A 23,705-nucleotide genomic window follows, 5' to 3' on the forward strand; every position below is an offset into this window, starting at 1 on the left:
CTACTTGAATTTCTTCAATAGGTTTATTTTTCGAATCAACAGTTTGTGAAATAAAAATTTCTTTTTGTATTCCTAAAGTAGTATTACTTTCAGAAACGATACATTTTTCGACACACTGGCTCATATTTATTTCTGAAGAACAGTTAACATCCAAAACAGAGTCATGTACCTCATGTGTTTCTGAAGAGAGATTAACTAAATCAAAAGTCTTATTCTCTTTTTTTTAGTGATTCCTGAGAGAAAGATTTTACTTAAAAAACTATTATAATTTTGAAAACAAAGTGACTTTTCGTCTTTAATAGCTGAAATATCTTCCTGGTTTTTCTGTTTTACCATATCCTGTTTTTTAGCTCCTGGTGGCCTAAAGACGTAAGTATCTTGTGATTCAATGATTGATCTATCGATATATTCTGCCGCGCATCTTTGTTCAACCACTGGCGAAGATTTTTGGCTCTCTATATTCGCTATTACGTAATGGTTAGCAGATTTAGTGGACGTTTCGTTAATACTTGCAGATGTCATGGCTGATGTTGACAGTTCACTGTGCAAGCTACCTTTAATACAGTCTGAATGATTTTCATTACATTCCTCTTTAAAGTTATTATCAGTTAAAACTTGGGTTTCAGTAGAAGATTCGATTTGAAAAGATTTGCAAACTTCATTATTTTGTACATTTTCCTTTTCTATGAATAGCAAGCCTTCTGGCTTCTCGGAATCGCCATTTTCAAACGAGATTTTGCGTTTATAAAAATCATCATCTCCCAAACTTTCTAATATTTGCTGGGACTCGTTTTTTAAAGGTGCTTCTGGAAGTTTTCTACGAATTTCGCTGTTACTTAGTATGCCTTTCGGTACTACACTTACTCCCTGGGACTGAAACCTGTTAGGAGTTTTCACACAGTAACTTTCGACTTGGTATTTTCCCGAGTTTTCTTTCGCTTCTATTGCTGAAGCTCTTACGTTCAGTTCACTATTACTGTTATATATTTGGAAATCTGAAGACTTACTCTTTCCAGAATATAATGAACACACATCGGACAACTGTTTTCCTTCGTTAATAGTTAATTGTTTATCTTTATTTGTTACTTCAATGGTGAGATCTACTATAGATCTGCTGACAGATCCAGGGAAATTATTGTTATCGTGTATAAATTTATCCCATTTACGCAAAGAAGAATCATGTAAATTTCTTCTGATCTTATCCTGTGTCTCACAGCTGATGTCATTATCTGAAAATGCCCTAAGACTAGATTCAACAGGCATATTAGAAGTGATCTGTGTTTCTTGTGTATCTACACTGTACTCAGAGGGAAGAGAGGTTGGGTTTGAAAAGGATTCTAGTAATGGGAGTTCTGATGTTGGAGGAGGTTCGTTGTGTGTAGCACTAATTAAAGCAATGCGATTTTTAAGTAATTCATTGAATTTCATTTCAACAGATGAAGATTTGGATTCCACACCCTCTCTCTGAAAATTATTAGTTGATGTAATTCGTACGTCTTCATCTTGATCTGATTCATTTTCACCAATACCTAACGAACCCCTTAAGGTGTTCAAATTATCTATCTGTTGTCGAATTTTCCCCAAATGTTCAGGACAATCTTGTGTAGCTCGTTGTAAAGCCTCAGAAATCCCACTAGCAGTGACAGCAGTATTCTGCAAAGATTGCGCCATTAGACCAAGTTGCTCTAAATCCGCATCACTAACGTAAGATGTACGTCTTCTATAGTGAATATAATCTGAAGAAGAAAAATTGTCCTTTGTAGGTTGTGAAATTTCTCCATTTTTGTCCGAATCATAAATGTCTTGGGTTCTCCATTCTCTGGAACCTGCACATGTCGTATTGAAATAATTTCTCTCGTCTACTAGGCACCTGTTTAAAATGTCAGCAGGTTCCACTGTGATACCAGACTGAGAAATAATATTGTCCACACTGTCTGAAGATACGTGTTGGTTGAATCTGGATCTGAGATCATTACCATCTCTTGACAAGATGTCATAAATCGCAGAATCGGCAGAGTTCATAAAATCGTGATCTCTTCGTTCTCCTCCACAGTTAATGATATATACCAGCTGAGCAATGACTGCTTGTTGTTCATACAACAAAATTTCTAGCTTCTCTAGCTTTTCCCACATTCGTACATATTCTTGTGACAACAAGTCCACTGCTCGCCAAGCATACCTCAGTTCTACTTCCAGCTCGTTCAGTCTACCTCCCATTCTTTCCATAAAGGCATCTACAGCTTTCTTCACACGAGTGTTTATCGTACTGTAACAATTAGGATCAGATTTGCCTTTCTTCCTTCCATCCATACTTGCTTGAATACCTTTTTATTTTATTTTTGAAAGAAGCGCCGGAAATAAATCACAAAAACTTCTGTTTTGACAAAAATTAGGCACAGTGTGGTAGCTAACATTAGTAATAGCTACTGAATCTAATGGAAAACGAAGCTGCTTACGTACCTGTCAAGGAGAACACGTTAAAAGTAGTTAGGAACCAATAGTTTCACGCTTGTACTAATCGTTTCTGTCTGACGTGAGTTCAGGTTTCTGCTCATACGTATATACAGTACAAAACACATCTTATAGAGCAACATTTATATTATGGTGTGTTGCATAGCAAACTACAACACGTATACACCTCAGAACAAACGGTAAAGTCAGAGTATACTGTTGTGTTAGTCCATATAATCTACGTGACAAATCACTTGAAATGCAGTAAGAATTGGTGGTACTACGCGCAAATAAAAACGCACGCACCACAGTACACACAAGCAGTTAATATTTTGTATGATCTCCTGTCCCAGTGAAGTAAGTGCAATTTTCCGGCAGTTTGAAAGGTTAGAAATCACCCTCAACATTCCTACTACAGTATTTAAACAAATATAGTATACCAGAATGTAATTATGCGGTTATCGAGGGTATCATTGTGCAGTGAATGCTTCTATGGTCAAAAGTAGTGGGGCTGAAGCGTTACTGGTTGAACGATCGTAGGATATACCACTAACAGTTCTGGGGGAGAGAAGGTTCTTGATCGACCCGTTACGTTTGAAATATTTCTTTACTTTACGACTCGCAGTAGTTCGTAAATCGGTTGTACTTCCAGAAAGCTAAGTATTTACTACTCTCTTTCACTTGCATATTAATAACTGACGCCTAAAGTCTACCATGATATCATTTGAAAATTCTAAACACCTGAAACTGCCCATGTACATAAAAGCATTTATACACAGCGTATAGATACATTCGACATATAATATCTACCACAAAACATGATACAGAATAACTACTGTACGTAAATCAATACTGTCTCCAAACTGATGTATTAATTATAAATTTTCAAACCGAGCAACTCATGATTCCATATTATTTTTCCAGGTCAAAGTATTTGTCTATAATACCTTCCCCATAAATCAATAAACTACTGCTACGAAATGCTGTTGCTTTGTCAATTTCTCTCAACTTAACCAGCTAATTAATCAATTTTTATTTTACAAACCGTAAGACTCATCTCTCGTCATTTTATGGTATGATGTTTAAGCACACAAAGGCTTGGTTCCTTGTGCTTTTAAAATCAATAACAACCCTTCCGCCAAATGAAACACTTCCAAAAATAACATATCATAAAATCAAATAATAGTTGATATTTAAAGAAAAAAAAGATTGTACTTTTTTATTCTCTACGCTTCATGGCTTCCTAAGTTAAAGATGGCAACCTGCATATTTAAGTCTACAAAAGCTCTTTCTATGCAAGACCACACCAAACTCATAAAAATAGTGTAACAATATTATTACAATATTTCGTTGACCTAAAACTGACTAAAATAGTAAGGTATTTGTAATAAAAGAATTCTTTAACTGTCGACATATGTTAAAGACACATATGCGCATGACATAAATGATGTAATTTAATATAAAAAGCACTATTTAAATTTTGTCTAAATGTGTATTAATAAAACTTAATATGACCACCACTATGCTGAATGTTAGGAAATCTTTGTATGATTTGTTTGAAAGTTCGAGCAAAGCTACAAGAGTGCTAACTGCCTTAGCCATCCCAAAATTAGCAGTTAAGAACTGGAAAGAAGGCAGCTAATCGTCACCACCCACCGCCAACTACTGGGCTTTTTTTACCAGTGAACTGTGGGAATGACTATTACATTATAATGCCCCCCACAGCTGAAAGGGCGTGGATGTTTCGTGGGATGGGGATTCGAACCCGCAACCATTAGATTGCGAATCAAGCGTTCTAACCACTATACGTGTTATTAAATGACACGTGATATGAATATCGTTGATCAGAATACTGTTATTAATTACCAGTATGAGTATTAAGTAACCTCACAACTGTTGCATTAGGTCACATATTATAGTTAATTGTCTTAGAAGAGTGAACTAAAAATAAACCAATTTAGTTATAATTTCATACGTCATAGATGTATCGTTTACTTACATCATGTTAGATATACGTGTCTTTATAAAGAAAGGTTAATTTAAAGACAGGTGATCAATTCATTATTGATTTTTGAAAAATGATTTATGAAGATATAATTATATTCCAGACAAGGCAAATAGGTAACCACTGACACAGGAACTGTCCATTTTTAACATGCATAACCGGAAGGCTTTTAAGTTTTGGTTTGTTTTGAATTTCGCGCAAAGCTACACGAGGGCTATCTGCGCTAGCCGTCCCTAATTTAGCAGTGTAAGACTAGAGGGAGGGCAGTTAGTCATCACTACCCACCGCCAACTCTTGCGCTACTCTTTTACCAATGAATAGTGGGATTGACCGTCACATTATAACGCCCCACGGGCGAGCATGTTTAGTGCGACCATTAGAGATACTATATATACAGACAATATAACACCTGAAAGTTGCTCACGACAAGTTCACTCGCACATTCAAAATATATAAAATATGACAATAAATTGATTTAAATATGTGGAAAACATAACACGAATACAGCTCACAGCAGCTCTATTTACACATCATGACAGAGAAAGTAGAGCTCAGAATATACTCATTGTTACATACAGAAAATATACTATCGATAAATAATGACACGATGGACTTATTCCTATATATATATCATTAAAATTTATCAGTGAAAGCGATGTTCCAGAAACGTTTTATACTACAGCTGACTATAAAGCAATAATTTAATCTTTATTTATGCCATGAAACAGAACTGTTCCGGACTAACAGTGTGAGGAAACCTTATAATAATTTAATGGAAATCACTAACCATCTAAAGTATGGCAAGGAAATAAACTTAGCAATACGGATACAGAAATCGAACTAAAATGGTGTGAATTATTCATATTTTAAGATAACTTGAGAAGTGTAAACGTGTTTTAATAACAAAAATTACTTCATAATGAAGTTCGAATATACGTTTATTATTTTATTTTAATTTGTGTTAAAGTATAACAACTCCCTGAATTAGAATCAACAATATATGCAAACTAAAACAGGGAATTTATATATATGTGAAAGATCTAAAATGAAAAAAAAGCCACCAAAAAACATAAGACAGTATTTAATTTTGTCACATGTTTTTTTGATGACTCGTATCGAAGTAACCAAATACAACACGGAAGTATATCAATCATTGTTACTTGAGGTTATGGTGATGAAAAAGAAAATATGGTGAAATGAACTTTTCTTGATTAACATATGTACATGTGTATGTGCAAAATTTTCTTACAATTCTTGGTAAACTTCTTAAGATATCACTTAACTAAATAAAAAATATACGAAACAGTTGATATGTCTGCTTATTTATACCTGCTGTCTTAAATGATGGTTCATATTGATGTGAAAACATGTTTAGTCACTGTTACTGTGTTATGAGATAATAATATGTTTTGTAGTGATATAATACTGCAAGAAAAAGTCGTTCAATCAATTATTGCACATTGTTCTTCGAAGGTGGTGTGAGTTAGGTTTTCCAACATTTTACAAAGATACAAAGCTACAACGCTCTTAAATAGCTCAGCAATATGTCTCGTGGCTTATAACGCTAATAATCCGTTTTCGACATTCGCAACAAGCAAAACACGGATAGCTTATTGTGTAGTTTTACGCTTAACAACAAACAAACACAGTTACAACACACTCCTATGCTCTACGTAAATAGATAGCATTTAACTTCTAACCCCAAACATATTATGATTCTTATACTATTTGCACTTGAAAGATGAAAGGATTGTACATATTTAATGAAGAATAATATTAGGGACCAAATAATATGTGCAAACTACCTTGACATATTACCAAGCTCATTTAACAAACAATCTTCTTATATCTTAAGACCTCACTACTGCGATGAACATTATTTAAGCTCATTACAGTACCTGCGCCTTTTAACTCGTAACGTAAAACACACACACACACATAAAAAAATATAAACACGACAACCAAAGCAAATGTGAATATTATATTCATTCTCTCAGTTTTCATTAAAGTTATATTATAGACAACTCCTGAATATAACCAAGCCTTCTCAAGTTCCTATGAATAAAAGTACGAACACTTTCCCAAGCACCATAAATATTATTGGATAAACAAGTATCTGCATATCCTAAACATCCGGTATATCAAACTTACTGTTGCAAAAAAAATTGTTTACCACTAAACACTGTTAATATTATGTTATAAAGAGTATCTGCAAAGTTTCAACACTCACAAAAGTCATAAGAAGAGCAATATCAATATATATTCTTAAATCTCATCAAGTTATCTGACAAACAACATATATCTATCTTTAAAATTGTCTTATGTGAAAAGTAGTATCTCCATCACACTGACTAAACTAGACCAAAGCCACATGATAAACAGTACCTCTGTTGACTTACAATGCCTGCATACCTTGAACACAAAACTAGGAATTTATGAATAATATTTACATATTTTCATAATCTAGTTAAGAGTTTGAATAAATATTAGCAGCATAAGTTTCAAATTTATTGGACCTGGCTTGGCTTAGTGCTTAGCATATTGGACAGTGAATCTGAGAATACATGTTTCGCAAAAAATAAAATAACGCTCAGAAATTGAGGGCTTTGTTTGTGCAAAGCTACTCTGCGGCTAATTTTAAAGTGAAAGAGTAGAGGAAAATAAGTTAGTCAACACCATCCACGATCAAATCATGGACTACTATAATTGAATAGTGGGATATAATTATCATATTTATAACTCATTCACTGCTCCAAAAGACTGAGCGCGAAATGATTTTTTAGGTAATAGGACGCAAACCATGGAACCACGGATCTACAGTTCGGTACGTTAAGCACTAGGCAACACTAGATTCGGATGCATTTTAAGGGTGACAGTTAATTTCATCTACTAACTATCAACAGATTATGATGTTGGCTATTGAATAGCTGTCTTGTCTCTGGTTCAAAAACAGGGACAGCTACTGTAGTTACCAAATAACCCTTGTGTAACTTTGCATGAATATCCGAATTAAAACAAAACAACTGAAATCAGTAATATTTTTTACCTTCAAACCTAGAAATATTTTTTGAAAAAGACATGTTAAAAGTAACTGAGGTTTACTTTTTTTCGTAGCACAAGACTATCACCGATATCTTTTCTTTTCTTTTTTTCCTTCTCCCAGTGGATGTCCCCTAATGGATCTGTTTGCTTTCTGCTGTGTCCACCAGGGGATCGAACCCTGGATTATAGCGTTGTAAGTTTAAGTACTTACAACACTTACACCCGTTATTCAATTCATTACTATGAATGAATCGTGAACTGTGTAGCTTTGGGCTAAAAGAAACCAACAAGACAGTGGAAATTGCGTGATAGCATAATCATGCTAAATAGTATCTGTGTGTTTGAAGTTAAGCACAAAGCCACAAATTGGGGTATTTGTGCCCTGCTCACACATAACGGTTTCTAGCGTTATATATATTTTGCTACTTTGCAAATTGCAGTAATTACCACTTGTACGGAAAGTCACAGAAAAAAAACCCACCAAAAAACAAAGATTTATCAGTCTCCTGTGACTTAACTTTTCAAAACGATATCACCATGCCATGATTTGTTTGTTTGTTTTGAATTTCACGCAAAGCTACACAAGGGCTATCTGCGCTAGCCCATCCTAATTTAGCAGCTAATCATCACCTCCCATAGCCAACTCTAGGGCTACTTTTTACCAATTAATAGTGGAATTGACCGTACCTTATAACATCCCTACGATTGAAATGACGAGCATGTTTGTTATGACGGGAATTCGAACCCGCGACCCTCGGATTATGAGTCGGGTGCAATAACAATCTACCAATGCCGGGACGAACTGTTAGTGAGTGTGTAGGGCAACCGCACCAACCTAGAATAAAAAAAAAAGTGTTCACTACGCATAAATGTTGGCACTGTGTGATTGATACATGGCCACGGCCTATGAAAAAGGTTGGACAAATGCATTGTGATTTATACTAACAATAGTGTTGATCAAAACGACCCGGCATGACCAAGCGTACGACTCGTAATCTGAGGTTCGCGAGTTCGCATCCCCGTCGCGCAGTAATAAATTTTCTTGCATAACGTGTTATTAAAATGTAGAGGGGTTTGTTGTTTTTTTCTTACTGAGAATGTTACTACTTTAGAAGCGATCATTCAAAGAACCACTCAGTATAGACACCAGCTGCTTTCAAACCCATCCAGAAAACTGTCATTATCACGTGCCCCCCAAGTAAATCTTTTTTTATCTTAATCCTGAAAAGTACTTAATCTTACTAGTTCAAGTCATCTGATGAGAACGGTAACTAACACGCATAAAAAGATTATTTTGTCAGATAATTTAATGTCCTGTCAAATTCCTATGACAGATGTTTGAGTTTGTCCCTGAAAAAAAGAGACTGTTTGGTGGGCCATTTTCAGGAAAGATAAAAAAAAAAGAACGTCTAAAGGAGCTATAAAAAAGATTGGTTGAGTAGTTGTTTATTTCAAAATCTAAACCTCCCATTAGATTACTTTATCTGCAGGAGTTCCGCTTAGTCACTTTCTCAGGTAACTGGAAGCTACCGCAAACCATTTTATTTAATGGTTAGTAGCTTATAAGCTGCTCCATCCAATCTATTTAAACGCAGCTACCTTTAAAGCTGTGCTTCATTAGTAATTATTTAGACCACAAGCTGGGGCATAATAAAAGGGTGAGAACATGAAAACGAAGAGCTATTATAATAAAGCCATTAGAAAGGAAGAAAAAACACGTGAGGAAAGAAAAAGACTTGAATAATTATATTCTCGGAGAATAATAGTTTCTAAGAAAATACGATACAGTGCTTGGTAATGGAAAGAAAAATTCGAAAAATATACTGTGTATTTGTCTGCAGGGAAGATCCGGATTCGTGCAAAAATGAAAGTTGGGACATTAAAAAAAATTATTTGCAAATTATACTAATACCTATTACAAGCTAACAAATCTAAACAGTTTTGACTTAAAATTGTTGAAAGAGAGCGAGAGTTATTATTTCATTTACATTTTGGTATTTTATATGAACCTAACAACTAAAAGATCCTCAGCAGTTCGGTTTGGTTAGGTTTGTTTTTAATTTCGCGCAAAGCTACACGAGGGCTATCTGCGCTAGCCGTCTCTAATTTAGCAGTGTAAAACTAGAGAGAGGGTAGCTAGTCATCACCACCCACCGCCAACTCTTGGGCTACTCTTTTACCAACGAATAGTAGGATTGACTATCACATTATAATGCCCCACGACTGAAAGGACGAGCATGTTTGTTGTGACGGGGATTCGAATCCGCGACCCTAGAATTACGAGTCGAGTGCCTCAACCACCTGGCCTCGCAGTTAGGAGAAAGTTACTGAGAGACTCATTTCTTTACAGTGAATCTTCTCATTAAGTGTTTGAAATTAAGAACAGCTGATAAACCACACGCCCATACGATAGGTCAAATAATATCGTTCTAAACTGAGTAAACACATTTAAAATTGACCTGATAGTTTAAAAATAAACGAATAAATTCCTAACTATGTTACTGAAGATGATACGTTGTTTCAACAAATTTAAAAATAAATTATATCTAAATTCATAAACTTTTGTTAAGAATTTTCAGCAAGAATTAGAAATGGAATCCACTATGCTACGGAAGTGATGAATTTACTCACAAAGATATAAGAAATACAGTTAAAATGTAGGAATCACATCTTTTATGGCTGTTTGTAAAATGCTAAGCAACTGCCAATTTTTCATATTTTTAATTTAAGAAGATGACGTTTCGAGCTAGCGTTCTTCGTAAGGTTGTACATCTTACAACAAAAGCAATTTTGTTGCTAAGTTGTACGATCTGACGAAAAGCGCTAGTTCGAAATGTCATTTTCTTGAAGTAAAAAAAATGAAACACTTGGCGACTTTTTAAAAACTATTCGTTAATCTTTATATCTTTGTCGCCTATGAGGTTAACTATATATTTATTTTAATTTGGAAATGCTCCTAGTTTTCAACCCTTCCAACTTCAAACAGTGAAGTTCTTCTAGCGCGACCATATAGTGCAGGAATTTCACTTCCCATAATTTTTGCCAACAAGTTCTGATGATTACTACAGCTAAAATCAGATTTATTGTGTAGTTTGTAAATTTAAAATTTTTCATTATACGAGGGCTGTTCAAAAAATACGCGGACTGTTTGAATTGCGCGGCTCCAGTTGGTTCCAGGGGAATCCGCTTGGTGTCGCTAGGTTTGCACAAATCAGCTGATTACGACGCCATTTCCCGATTGCAGATATCTTCATTTGTGTATTAGCTACGCGGTTTTAAGTGAAATGCGATTTTTTTTCGCTTGGCGGATTTCAGAATGAATGACCTGAAGAAGCAACGACTTGCTGTGAAATTTTCTGTTAAACTTGGAAAATCTGCGACTGAAACTTTTGCTATGCTTAACACGGCTTACGGTGATGTTGCTATGAAGCGTACGGCATGTTTCAAGTGGCATGAACGTTTTAAGGATGGTCGACAGTCCAGTGAAGATGATGAGCGTCCTGGACGTCCTTCCACGTCAACTGACGACCCACACGTCGACAAAATCAACACCCTGGTGCGGGCAAATCGACGTCTGACTGTCAGGGAGCTTGCTGAAGAGTGTGGGATATCAGTTGGATCTTGTTACGAGATTTTGACCGAAAAATTGAAGGTGCACCGCGTTGCTGCGAAATTCAGCCCTCAGAACTCGTGAGTTTTTAGCCAAACACTCGATCACTATTCTTCCCCACCCCTCCTACTCACCTGACCTTGCTCCTTGCGATTTTTTCTTGTTCTCCAAACTCAAAAGACCCTTGAAAGGAAGAAGATTTGAGACGATTCCCGAGATTAAGGCAAATGCGACGAAGGAGCTGGAGGACATTACAAAAGAAGCGTACCAGGACTGTTTCAACAAGTGGAAACACTGTTTGGATAAGTGTGTGCGTTGGGGAGGAGAGTACTCTGAATGGGTCCCAGACCTGTAACTTCTAAATAAAGTACATTTTGTTTTATGACGTCACTCCGCGTATTTTTTGAACAGACCTCGTACAAGAACTTTTGACATCCATGAAGCCTTAAGAATGTTTTTTTTTAGATTCACTCTATATTGTTATAAAGTTTTTATCATCTCATGTCCGGAAGCTATTGTTTTCTTGGTACAAAACTATCTGCACTGTATCCACCATGGAAATTGAGCTCCTGATTTCAGTGTTGAAAGTCAGGAAACTTATTGCTGATCCATCGTGGGAGCGGTCTGAGGCAGATTGTACGTTTCTTGTCGCAGACCTTCAAGCGCAATACACTTGCTTTGTACAATCTTACAAACTTTCCTCTCACACATGAAACATATTTTTCGTACAGTTTTATAGATTTTTTCTTCTTCACAGTGTGTCTAGGGCTTGAGTACTCATGGTTTATGCTTCTTTACAAAGCCAAAATAGTCCCCCACTAGTAGAACGGTAAGTCTACGGATATACAATGCTAAAATCAAGGGTTCGATTCCCCTCGGTGGGCTCAGCGGATAGCCCGATGTAGCTTTGCTATAAGAAAACACACACAACGCCAAAATATTTGTAATGTAATTTTGCCACAGATTATTTGTATATGTGTAGTTTGCTAACAACCTCTTTCTGTGCAGAGGGTAAATAGGTGAGAGTTATTGAATGACCAATCTGTAATCTTTGCACGATAGCGTAATGTAGACTCGCTTAACCTCCCTTACCGAAAATATCCAGTATAATGGATATTCGTCTTTGAAAGTGGTGTGCCGGGGCTTGGCATTCTTTTCCAACTTTGTTTAAAAAGTAATCTTGCTTAGAAAGGGATGTGAGATTTTCTTCCAGCCATAAATCTACTCTGACATCATTTCACTATTGAATGGTTGAGAGTTCGCACTGGATCAAATATGTGGATACTCAATATGCCACCCTTGATACCAAAGATGCAAACTATGGCGTCATGTCACTGTATACCAGGTAAAAAGATTTTTTATAAAGTGCGATTAACCGTGCATACGCTGTAGTGGAAACCTATGACTTTGTTTCTTCTAGTAATTCTAGACATTATGGAATCTGTATTATCATCGATAAGTTATTTTCTCGTGTGAATCATTTTGGTCTTTAACAAATTTCTGATGTTGGTTCAACCAACAGCAATACTGGTGTAAATATCAGTATTTGTTTGTTTTGGAAGTTTCGGGAAAAGTGTTAGAATGGCTATCTGCATATAATTGTTCCTAGTTTGGGGCTAATAAGCTTGAGGGAAGACAGCTAGTAAACAACACTCACCGCCGACTCTTAGGGCAGCCTTGTTTGAATGAATATTGGAATTTGATTATCACTTTTTAAGGTATCCACTGTTTGAAGTGCGAAAATAATATTCAGACAAAAGGATATGGGCCACGATAACCCTGATTCACGGTACAGGAATTCTAGATACTAAGCCCTGCTTCGTCATATGCTAGTGTGGCAAGATACTCAACACAATTTTGTATATATTGCATATATGTATATATTGAATATTATTTAAATAATTTAATCAATTACTACTAACTCATTGAGTATGAATAAAACATTTAGCAAATAAATTTGATTAATTATCTTAATTATCAATCTATCAAAGAATTGATTTATTATGGTTTGAAAATCAAAAACGAAATCAACGGTAATTCATCCTTACGAAAATTATAGTTTACAAGTAATCTTCGGTACGATTTAGTGAACTGTATAAAAGACAATTATTCCAAAGCTTTTTTTTTATATTCCGGGGAGTCGGATAATCACAGAGTAAGGTAAAGGCCCGGCATGGCCAAACGTGTTAAGGCGTGCGACTCGTAATCTGAGGGTCGCGGGTTCGCATCCCCGTCGCGCCAAACATGCTCGCCCTTTCAGCCGTGGGGGCGTTATAATGTTACGGTCAATCCCACTATTCATTGGTAAAAGAGTAGCCCAAGAGTTGGTGGTGGGTGGTGATGACTAGCTTGCACTACTAAATTAGGGACGGCTAGCAGAGATAGCCCTCGAGTACCTTTGTGCGAAATTCCAAAAACAAACAAACACAGAGTAAGCAATGTATTTATACGAAAGTATGCAGGATCAACGTGTACAATGTTGGTATCTGTATATATTTGTTAACAACTTATTCAGTTACCAAAGAGTTCACATTAAAGTTTTGATTAATGTCTTACGTATCTTAAATAATTTGTTCATCTGTATTGATCAGAAATGTACATACGTTTACAATCACATTAAAAGGTAATAAACCCTAACTCTCATAATCGTATTACTTGCTTTTATTAACATCATTGTCAAATTTGTAGTAATTTTGAGTTGAGGCGAAAACAAACTTTATTTTATCAGATCTTTTAATAAGGCTTAAAAGCTACAAGTTTCGTTAAAAACGTTTCTTCACATTTCTGATTTAAATTTTTAGTCCTTTCATTATATTACCGGTTATTAGAAATCCGAGCGTGACTCAATGGTTATCATGTTAGACGATGTACTTGCAATTCCCATTTTCGAGTCCCTTTAACATACACACAAAATGCACTGTGCACTTTGGGGCCGTAAATGCATTTATAAGGATAATAGTGAAATAACACAGTTCGCTGTGTAAAATATAATTTTACTTGATGTATTAATTAATCATGTTATTAATCATACTTCACCACGATCTTGTTTTCCTTACTTTTCATTTAAAATGAAGTTCTCGTACTCTTTAAGTACAGAACATTATATTTCAGATTGCGAAAAGTTTAAACAAAATGAGATGTGTACTAAAATATTTACATATTATTCCTAAACTTTAGATATCTTGGTAAGAGTCCCTCGCTCGTACAGCGGTAAGTCAACGGAATTATAACGCTATAATCAGGGGGTTCGATTCCCTTCGGTAGACTGGGCAGATAGCCTGATGTGACTTTGCTGTAAGAAAACATACATCTTAGTAAGAAAATATACTTCTTAATAAAATTAACTCAGAGTGAGAAATTCACTTTACAAACCGTAAATGCAAAAACAACAAGTTTGGTAGACCCCTTACGTTCACAGCGTGGCTTTTTGTAATTCTTACATTGTATTTTGTGTTACTTCACTCATGGCAAATGAAATTATTTCTTTAACAACTGTAGAAAATTAAATTTAAAACTAACAGCATTTGCATGTTAAATCGACGTTCCAAAATGAAATGTAAGTTTATAGTGAAATATTTCTTTTCATTCTGCAGTTTTATTGCACAAAATGAACAAGCTAGTGATTATTGGTACTTTTAAAAGAGCAGAGCATGAGCGTGAACATTTGTCGCAATACTCTGTTGTTCTTGTTTTTAAATCACTTAAATGTAATGGATTTTGAAATTTCCGATATCAAAAAATACGCCTTATTACAACAGAAATCCGCTTTTAACTTGACGAGACATAATACCAGTATCAAATAACGAATTCATTTAAGATGGAATAATAACGTTCTTGACTAAAAACTTACCTATTTCAAAATGCGTACCAATATTTTATTGATTTTCATAGAGAAGAAACTTTATATTGGGTAATTATGTTCTGAGAGACATTATGTTTTGATGACAAATTCTTAAAACAATCAAACACAGCTTTTCTTTTCCTTAGTTGACAAAATCGAGGCTGAAAATTCAGGCATCATTAAAACACGGCTATTTGCTCTTCTGTTGATCACCTCAAATATATCCTATGAAAAACAAAATAAAAAACACCTCTGTATGAAAACAGTAGATCTTTAAAAATAAAGTAATACTTTTAATAATAACCCCTTTTTTCATTCAAAATTTGGAAAGTATTCCAAATCTTTAATTCCAATTTCTGTTTTCATTTTATGAATTTCAGACATACATCTAGAATGCAGCTCATGCATTTGGAAATTCACAGTAATCTACAAACCGCCGTAACGTCCTATACCTACAACATAGATTCACGCGGCTTTTCTTTGTTTTTAAGTGTAAAGTTACACAATTGGTTATCTGTACTGTGTCAATTACGGGTATCGAGCTGTTATTTTTACTATTATAAACCTCGAGCTTAGCACTAAGCCATGGCAGTGCTTTTATTACACAAACTGAACGCTTTTGTTTTTTTTACTATATATCTATGTATATAGCATAATATAATCAAAAAGTAAAAAGAGAAACATATGTGCTTTAATGGGCTAAAGTAAAAATTTAACAGTTTAGATAGTAATTTTCACCGATCAAAGGATTTATTGAAATTTATTTTGATTACATTTGATTACAGTTATAGCATTCGCTAATTATCATTTATTATTTTATGTAAAAATACCATTATTTTAAAGCAAATTAACCAAACAACGAATAACTAGCATAATTAACTAAACTTTTAACGCTTGACTTATGCTACATCAATGAAATAATTTTTTCAACGTTTCAACATGCGCAATTTACAGTCAGTGATTAGTTAATGGAATTCGTGACACAATTTTCTTTTCTTTTCATCATCTTAGCTTCCACCACAAGGTACTGTGGGAATATAACACTTTTGAATTGGTAACATCTATCTTGAAGCCACAATTATAATAGCTTAAAGTTCAACCTTAACATGCTGTGGCGTAAAAAAAACAAAAAAACAAAAATATATTACAAGTCTTGCTGACAAAAACGTGCTGTTAGATATGCAAGATTTTTCATTTAAATTTAACACGAGAGTTATGATTTAGTTAGTTATAAATAGTGAATGTCAAATTTGGTATTTTAGAATCATATCTATCGCAGATTTATATATGTAACTGCATACAAATCATACGTTGTGTAATTCACTAGTGTGTGATTTTCATCTTGTTACTGGAGCCTTGTGAATATTTTCGTTGTTTTAAGTGAATATTGTTACATCATAACGTCTCGTACTTTATAAAAAGTTCTAGGCCTCAGTCAGGCAATATATATATATATATACAAAGAGTAAAAATGAACTAATCACGAACTTGATATAGAAATTGAAGCTTCAGATGACAGTATTAAGATCGTTTATTTGCAGTTACGCGTTTCATGCTTCACTGATCACACTGCATTATAAAATGGCGGGAAAATACAGAACGTTACTATATTCAATTGTTGATTGTCACGTGATTTGTAAAAGTTTCATAAAATTATTCATACCACTATTTTAGAGGAATTTTATTTAATTCCGGCTTATATTTATGGATAAAATGCTTCTCCATAGGCTTTTGGGTTTCCTCACAGTCTTTTTCAGCCTTATAGAATGGTATTACACTGAATTTCGAATGTTTTTCCTTCGCACATTGGTCTAAATGTTTACTCAGTCCGATTTGTCGCAATTCTGGGTGATTTACCTGTTGTCTGTGGACAGTCATTCTGTTCTTTAATTGGTCCCCGGTCTGCCCAATATAATTCAATCCACAACCTGCACATTTTATACAATATATTAGCTTTTTTGATGTACAGTCCATCTCTGCGTTGAGATGAAAGGTTTCTCCTGAACTTTTGAATTTTAAGTCTTTGCTTTCCTGAATGAGTTCACATGTTGTGCAGCGTGGGTGACCGCATCGTTTGGCCCCGTTTTCCGAATGCCACCTTTACGATGGGGTACATCGAATAAGTCCTTTTGTATCCAAAATAGCAGAAAGGTATGTAGCAGAGGGCGCGATCTATATTCAAGACAACTGGTGGAGATTTCTGGATGGCTGTTTAATCTTCTGAAAGCAAGACCTGGGGGATATTTCAGACTTCCACCAGTTATTGAACATCAATGACCATATCATATTTACAATGGAGACCAATCAACATGCGACACCTTTCCTGGACATTAAAATATACAAAGAAGGTCACAAATTGAAAACAGATATTTATCATAAGGATACGGATACATTTCAGTATTTGGACTTCACATCTTGTCATCAAGACACACAAAGACTAACATTCCTTTCAACATGGCCAGGCGCATATGTACCATAATCTCAGACCCAAAAATAAAAGAACAAAGATTGCAAGAATTGTCAGTCCGCCTTCAACGAAGAAACTACCCAATAACTTTAATTAAGACGGGAATAGATCGGGCCAAAAATATACCAGCGGAAACCCTGAGGACAGTCAAACAAAGAGAAAACGATGACAAAAAAATTACATTTGTACAAACACACAATCCAAATAATCCAGATATTTACAAGATAATCCAAGCATCAAAGGAAATACTCTATGGATCAGAAAAAAGAAAGTCTACAAAATCTGGCAAACGCAACTTGGGTTAAAAGCCAGAGACAAGTCCCTAATTTGAAATGAATTCTTACAAATTCGGAGTTTAAGCAGTTAACCAAGGAAAAGGGGGGCACATGATGCGGTCACCCACGTTGCAAGAAAGCAAAGACAAAATTCAGAAGTTCAGGAGAAACTTTTCATATCAACGCAGAGATGAACTGTACATAAAAAAATTAATATATTGCATAAAATATGCAGGTTGTGGATTGGATTACGTTGGGCAGACCAGGGACCAATTAAAGAACAGAATGACTATCCACAGACAACAGGTAAATTACCAGAAAATTGCGACAGATCGGACTGAGTAAGCATTTAGACCAATGTGAGAAGGAAAAACAATTGAAATTCAATGGAATAGCATTCTATAAGGTTGGAAAAGACTGTGAGCAAATAAAAAAAAAACTATGGAGAAACATTTTATCTATAAATATAAGCCGGAATTAAATAAAATTCCTCTAAAATAGTGGTATGAATAATTTTATGAAAACTATACAAATCACGTGACTCTGATGACGTTCTCATCAACAGTCGAATATAGTAACGTTCTGTATTTTCCCGCCATTTTATAATGCAGTGTGATCAGTGAAACATAAAACGCCTAAATGCAAATAAACGACCTTAATACCGTCATGTGAAGCTTTAATTTCGGTATATATATATAAAGAGTGGTTTGTTTTTTTTAATTTCGCGCAAAGCTACACCAGGGCTATCTGCGCTAGCCGTCCCTAATTTGGTAGTGTAAGACTAAGACTAGAGGGAAGGCAGCTAGTCATCACCACCCACCGTCAACTCTTTGGCTATTCTTTAATCAGCGAATAGTATGATTGACCGTCACATTATTACGCCTCTACGACTGAAAGGGCGAACATGTTTGGTGTGACGAGGATTCGAACCCGCGACCCTCGGATTACGAGTCGAGTGCCTTAACCACCAAGAACTGTGCACCAAATATTCATTTATTTGTTTGTCAGGCCGCGTTTTTCGTTCAACTTGGGGCATAATGGTGAGTAAAATCATACAGCATTACATTTATATGCAAAAACGGCTCGTTTGGGTTGAGAAAATATTTTACATAGAAGAGCGAACAACGTTTCGACCTTCTTCGGTCATCGTCAGGTTCACAAAGAAAGAGGTAACTGACCGGAAGCTGACAAACATCTAATACCGCCCTCTACATTTCGACACACAGTTACACAACCCCTTTCAAACATGTGGTCAGCTTCCGGTCAGTTACCTCTTTCTTTGTGAACCTGACGATGACCGAAGAAGGTCGAAACGTTGTTCGCTCTTCTATGTAAAATATTTTCTCAACCCAAACGAGCCGTTTTTGCATATAAATTTCTCAACAAGTGGGTTTCTCGACATCACTGATCATACAGCATTACGATAGCAACCAAATTATTTGGAACAGGTATATACTTTAAAGAACCAAACAGATTATTTAATAATAATAAAAATAAGTACAGTAAACTCTCGTTGTAACGAAGTCGTAGGGACCAAAGAGAATTGTTCGTTACAAAGGAAGTTCGTTAAAAAGGATTTTTTTTTTTTTTCATTCACTAGCCAAGTCTGGTAATGGTAGGCCCTATAACTGACGGCTGTTGCAGTACCGGTAATTGGATTAAAGACTCAGAAGTCACACGTGTGTAAACACTTAAAACACATTTAATGAAATTCAAAAGGACAATTAATAGCACTTGTAAAAAAAAATAACATTCATAATATAGACATATGTAATTATAATGTACAGGATACAAACACCAGCAAGAACGTCTAACTGGAGTCACTTGAAATATTGCACAATGCTTTTTTGCGAACTGCTGTCCCTCTGGCACTTGGTCACAAAACGCTCCATCATGTTTAATTGAGAGATAAACTGTCCTGCGTTAGCCTGGTGTTCAAGATATCTCTGAAGTTGCAGGCACATCTCACGAGCTGCAGAATGTGTTGGGATGGGGGGTTCCTCATTGTCGTCATCTTCACTTTCACTGTCATTTTCTTGCATAGCAGGCCCAGAGATAGGAACATTCTCTGATCTAGCATTTTTGAACCACAGAAGCAATGCCGCTTCTAGGTCAGAATGTGTTGCAGTTCGCATGCGTTTTCAATTGGGACAAAAGTTGTCTCGAGAAGACAATATGGCCTCTTTATTTTTCAACCATGTTGACAAAGTGTTCAGAGGCACATCAAATGCTTTTGCTATTTCTGTTTTTGTTTTAACTTTTTTTTCAACTTCTTCTATTGCTGCAATTTTAGTTTCTATCGATACAAGCTTGCGCTTCGCCATAATCAATGATTAATGATCTGTTTAATTTGACTGTGATTAGCCTTTTATAGGCCACAGCATGCAGGCTGCCCAGGCATAATCTACTCAAGCCATAATCTGAAAATTTTATATCTAAGCTAATTTTTGCTGGGAGGGCGAGTGAGTTGGGGCGGGCAGGGGTTTAAAGTGTTATTGACCATAATTGTTGTAAAAACATTGCTAGGCTAATCTACTACCCCATCTGCAGTCCGCTATTTCTCAAGTGTAAGATTTTGATGGTGGCACCACACATTGTTGCGCGGAGACTGACTAATTGCACTTGCTAGCGGCGTAGCGGGTGGTCGGCAGCCGGAAGCGGTGACAATTAATTTAGGGAAGAAGAGAAAAATAAATATCTCCGTACCTGGTTCGATACAAAGGATGTAATATTGATGCTTTTCACACCCTAGGGCAGTGGTTTTCAACCCGTGATCCGCGGATCCCTGGGGATCCGTGAAGTTCGCCCAGGGGATCCGCAAGACCGACAGATGTACAATGTGCAATTAATGTAGTATCACATCAATGTAGGTACAGTAGTACACTGTATCAATGTAATTAGTGCATCTTGTCGAGATAACTCGTCGTTCACATCTGAAACCAGCAACCTTCGCTAACGTTAGGGAAGAACTGCGCGCGCACATTTGCAGTCGAGCAGTCCAGTTATGACGACGACCTACGTCATTTAATTGAAACATTTAATGTAGCCAATACTATCCGGCGTGACGCTCTGCTTGTTTACTTCTTGTGTATCAGCTTTATTGTATATTTGAATTTACCTCGAGCTCGCTTAACTAGGAGAGGTACAATAGGAAGGAAGGAACGAATGAGAGCGCGAGGTGGCAGATTACCAAATAAGGTCATCAGTGTTAATCGAAGGTCGGGACTCAGACGTGCGCACGTGACGTCTATGCGGAGCGTGGGAAAGGCAGGCAGGAGGCTACTGCAACACTGCTGAAGAGAAAACTATAGATGAATGAAGAAATGCGTGCGTATCGGCTTGTATGAGTTCGATGACGAAGCATTGCCGAAAGAACGGTGTAGAATAGGCGTCATTCAGGGTTACAGAACTGTATGCGTTATCCAATCATGCAGCGCCAGGCGCTACTGATGCATAGCCTAGCGTAGTTTAATTTAAACCATAAAACATTGTCTCAGATTACTCGTCATCGGCTAGACAACGTGAAGTGTGAGTACCTATTCAATTTTTTTTTTTTTATTGAATGCTTGTAAATGGATTTGAAGAAAGAAAACGTTATAAAAATTGATAAAAATCAGAAGACTCGACTATATGATTCAGATTATTTAGCTTTTGGATTTATTGCTAGCGACGATCGGAACTGCCCATCACCATTATGTTTAGTTTGTGGTGAGAATTTATCAAACAGTTCAATGCTGCCATCTAAGTTGAAGCGTCATCTGATATCAAAACATCCTAATTTGGCTGATAAAACCAAAGAATACTTTCAAAGACTGAAAGAATCTACTTCAAAACAAGCTCGTATATTTGAAAGGAAGTTCAACATCAGCAAAAAAAGCGAACCAAGCAAGCTTTGCTGTGGCAGAGATCGTAGCCAAGCAGATGAAGCCACATACAATCGCTGAATCGTTAATATTACCAGCATGTGTTACCATTGCGAAGATTTTTTTTGGAGATGCTGCTGCTGAAGAAATTAAGAACATCCCTCTGTCTGACAACACAATAGGCAGGCGGATTACGAACATGTCAGTTGATATCGAAAAAGGGGTTATGTTAAAATTGAAAGCTGCTGATTTTTTTGCTATTCAAGTGGATGAAAGCACAGATTTAAGTGGAAAATCACAGTTACTTGCTTTTATTAGATTTATTGAAAATGATGGAATTGTTGAAGACTTTTTATGTTGCAGAGAACTACCAGAAACAACGAAAGGACAAGATATATATGATGCACTTACCTCGTACTTGAATCACTGGGACTTGACATGGGAAAAGTGTGTTGGAATATGCACAGATGGTTGTCCTTCAATGATTGCAAGTGTAAAAGGTTTTGTCACATTGGTAAAGCAATCTCAGCCAAATATTTTCATAACACATTGCTTTCTTCATCGTGAAGCTCTAGTTGCCAAAGCTATTGGCCCAGAGCTAAAAGAGGTACTTGATATGGTGGTCAAGATGGTCAACTACTTAAAGTCAAGGCCAGTGAAATGCCGGCAGTTCACTAAACTTTGCGAAAGCATGGATGCTGAACATGTCACGCTTCTATTTCATACAGAAGTCCGATGGCTCTCTCGAGGACGAGTGCTATCTCGATTTTATGAACTTAGAGAAGAACTAATGATTTTCTTTACAAGCAACAATATTGAATATGTGAAATTTCTGAGTGACGAAAGTTGGTGTTTAAAATTGGCCTACCTATCTGACATCTTCCAGCACCTGAATAATTTGAATATGAGTATGCAAGGGAAAAGGAGAACATTCTAACTTCGGTAGATAAAATCAATGCGTTCAAAAGGAAATTGATTATTTGGAAAAGCATGCTTCGCGAGGCAATTGTGAAATGTTTCCCACTTTAGTTCAAAGAACAAATTTAATTGACATTTTGCCATTGATAATTAACCATCTGGAATCTTTAATTAAAGGATTGGATAAATATTTCCCTTCAATATCGCTTGAAGAGTATGATTGGATTAGAAATCCATTTGTTGAATCTTTGAACGTGGATTTCAGTTTGACCGACGAGGAAGAGTTGGCAGGTATTTCAAATGACCGGACACTTAGAATGAAGCACACTGAACTTGATCTGGACTCATTTTGGATTTTAACTGCAAAAGAATATCCATCAATCTCGAATAAGGCTCTGCGCATTCTCCTGCAGTTTTCTACATCATACCTGTGTGAAATAGGATTTTCCACCATGACGAACATTAAAAGTAAGAAAAGAAATAAATTACTAGCACTTGAAGAAGAGATGCGTGTATGTCTTTCTAAAACCAGGCCAAACTATCCAGTTCTGTTCAAAAATCACCAAGGACAAATTTCACATTAATTTGTAATTCTCTTGAATAAACAAATTTAGATGGTACTGTATTGTGTTTTTGTGTATATAAACCGTTTTTATTTCATTGAAAAAATCTTATATATATATATTCATGTACAAGGGGATCCGCAAGAAAAAAATGAGCTCCTCGGGGGATCCGCGCCTGCAAAAAGGTTGAAAAGCACTGCCCTAGGGACTATAATTATACATCGTTACAAGCCGACACTTCGATACATGCAGTTCGGTTCAAGGGGTTTTTTGTTACGATGTATTTATATGGACAATTGGTCGGACCAGTCAACAACTTCGATACAAGTGATATATTCGGTTCTAGCGACTTCGAAACAATGAGAGTTTACTGTATATGGTAGTAGTTCTCCTCTCTAAAGCAACATCTTTAACTTCCTTTAAATTAACCCCATGAAAAGTAAATTAACAGTTTCTTGTCATTACCCGCGTAAACTTGGTACAGCTATATCAAGCATCATTACTTTCGATTATATCATGTGACGTTAAACGTTTTCTAATTAGGATAACTTCATAAAATTTAGCAAATTTGAGGTTAAAAGTCAGCAATAATAAATGAATAATAACCGTTCATCCATATGTTTCATTTGAAAACTTGATCTAGAAACTGCTGAACTAGTTTGCGTGGCCT

At 35.9% G+C, this 23,705-nt stretch overlaps 1 protein-coding gene across 1 annotated transcript; it reads left to right on the forward strand.

Annotated features, from left to right (window-relative positions):
* Window positions 1–11,887: 11,887 nt before the first annotated feature.
* Window positions 11,888–23,398, forward strand: LOC143248120 (zinc finger BED domain-containing protein 5-like). The gene is made up of 5 exons (XM_076496553.1): window positions 11,888–11,937; window positions 17,927–17,997; window positions 21,545–22,399; window positions 22,650–22,940; window positions 23,169–23,398. The coding sequence occupies exons 1-5, from the start codon at window positions 11,888–11,890 to the stop codon at window positions 23,396–23,398; spliced, it is 1,497 nt and encodes a 498-aa protein (XP_076352668.1).
* The last annotated feature ends 307 nt before the right edge of the window (window positions 23,399–23,705 follow it).

This window comes from Tachypleus tridentatus, chromosome 4, assembly GCF_004210375.1.
Source record: "Tachypleus tridentatus isolate NWPU-2018 chromosome 4, ASM421037v1, whole genome shotgun sequence".
Lineage (NCBI taxonomy): Eukaryota > Metazoa > Arthropoda > Merostomata > Xiphosura > Limulidae > Tachypleus > Tachypleus tridentatus.

Coding starts and splice junctions, on each gene's coding strand:
- LOC143248120 (XM_076496553.1), top strand. CDS start 11,888: ATGGTTTATGCTTCTTTACAAAGCCAAAATAGTCCCCCACTAGTAGAA. Junction 11,938..17,926: donor AGTCCCCCACTAGTAGAACG/GTAAGTCTACGG, acceptor TAAAATATGCAG/GTTGTGGATTGGATTACGTT. Junction 22,400..22,649: donor GAAATTTCTGAGTGACGAAA/GTTGGTGTTTAA, acceptor CTTTAATTAAAG/GATTGGATAAATATTTCCCT.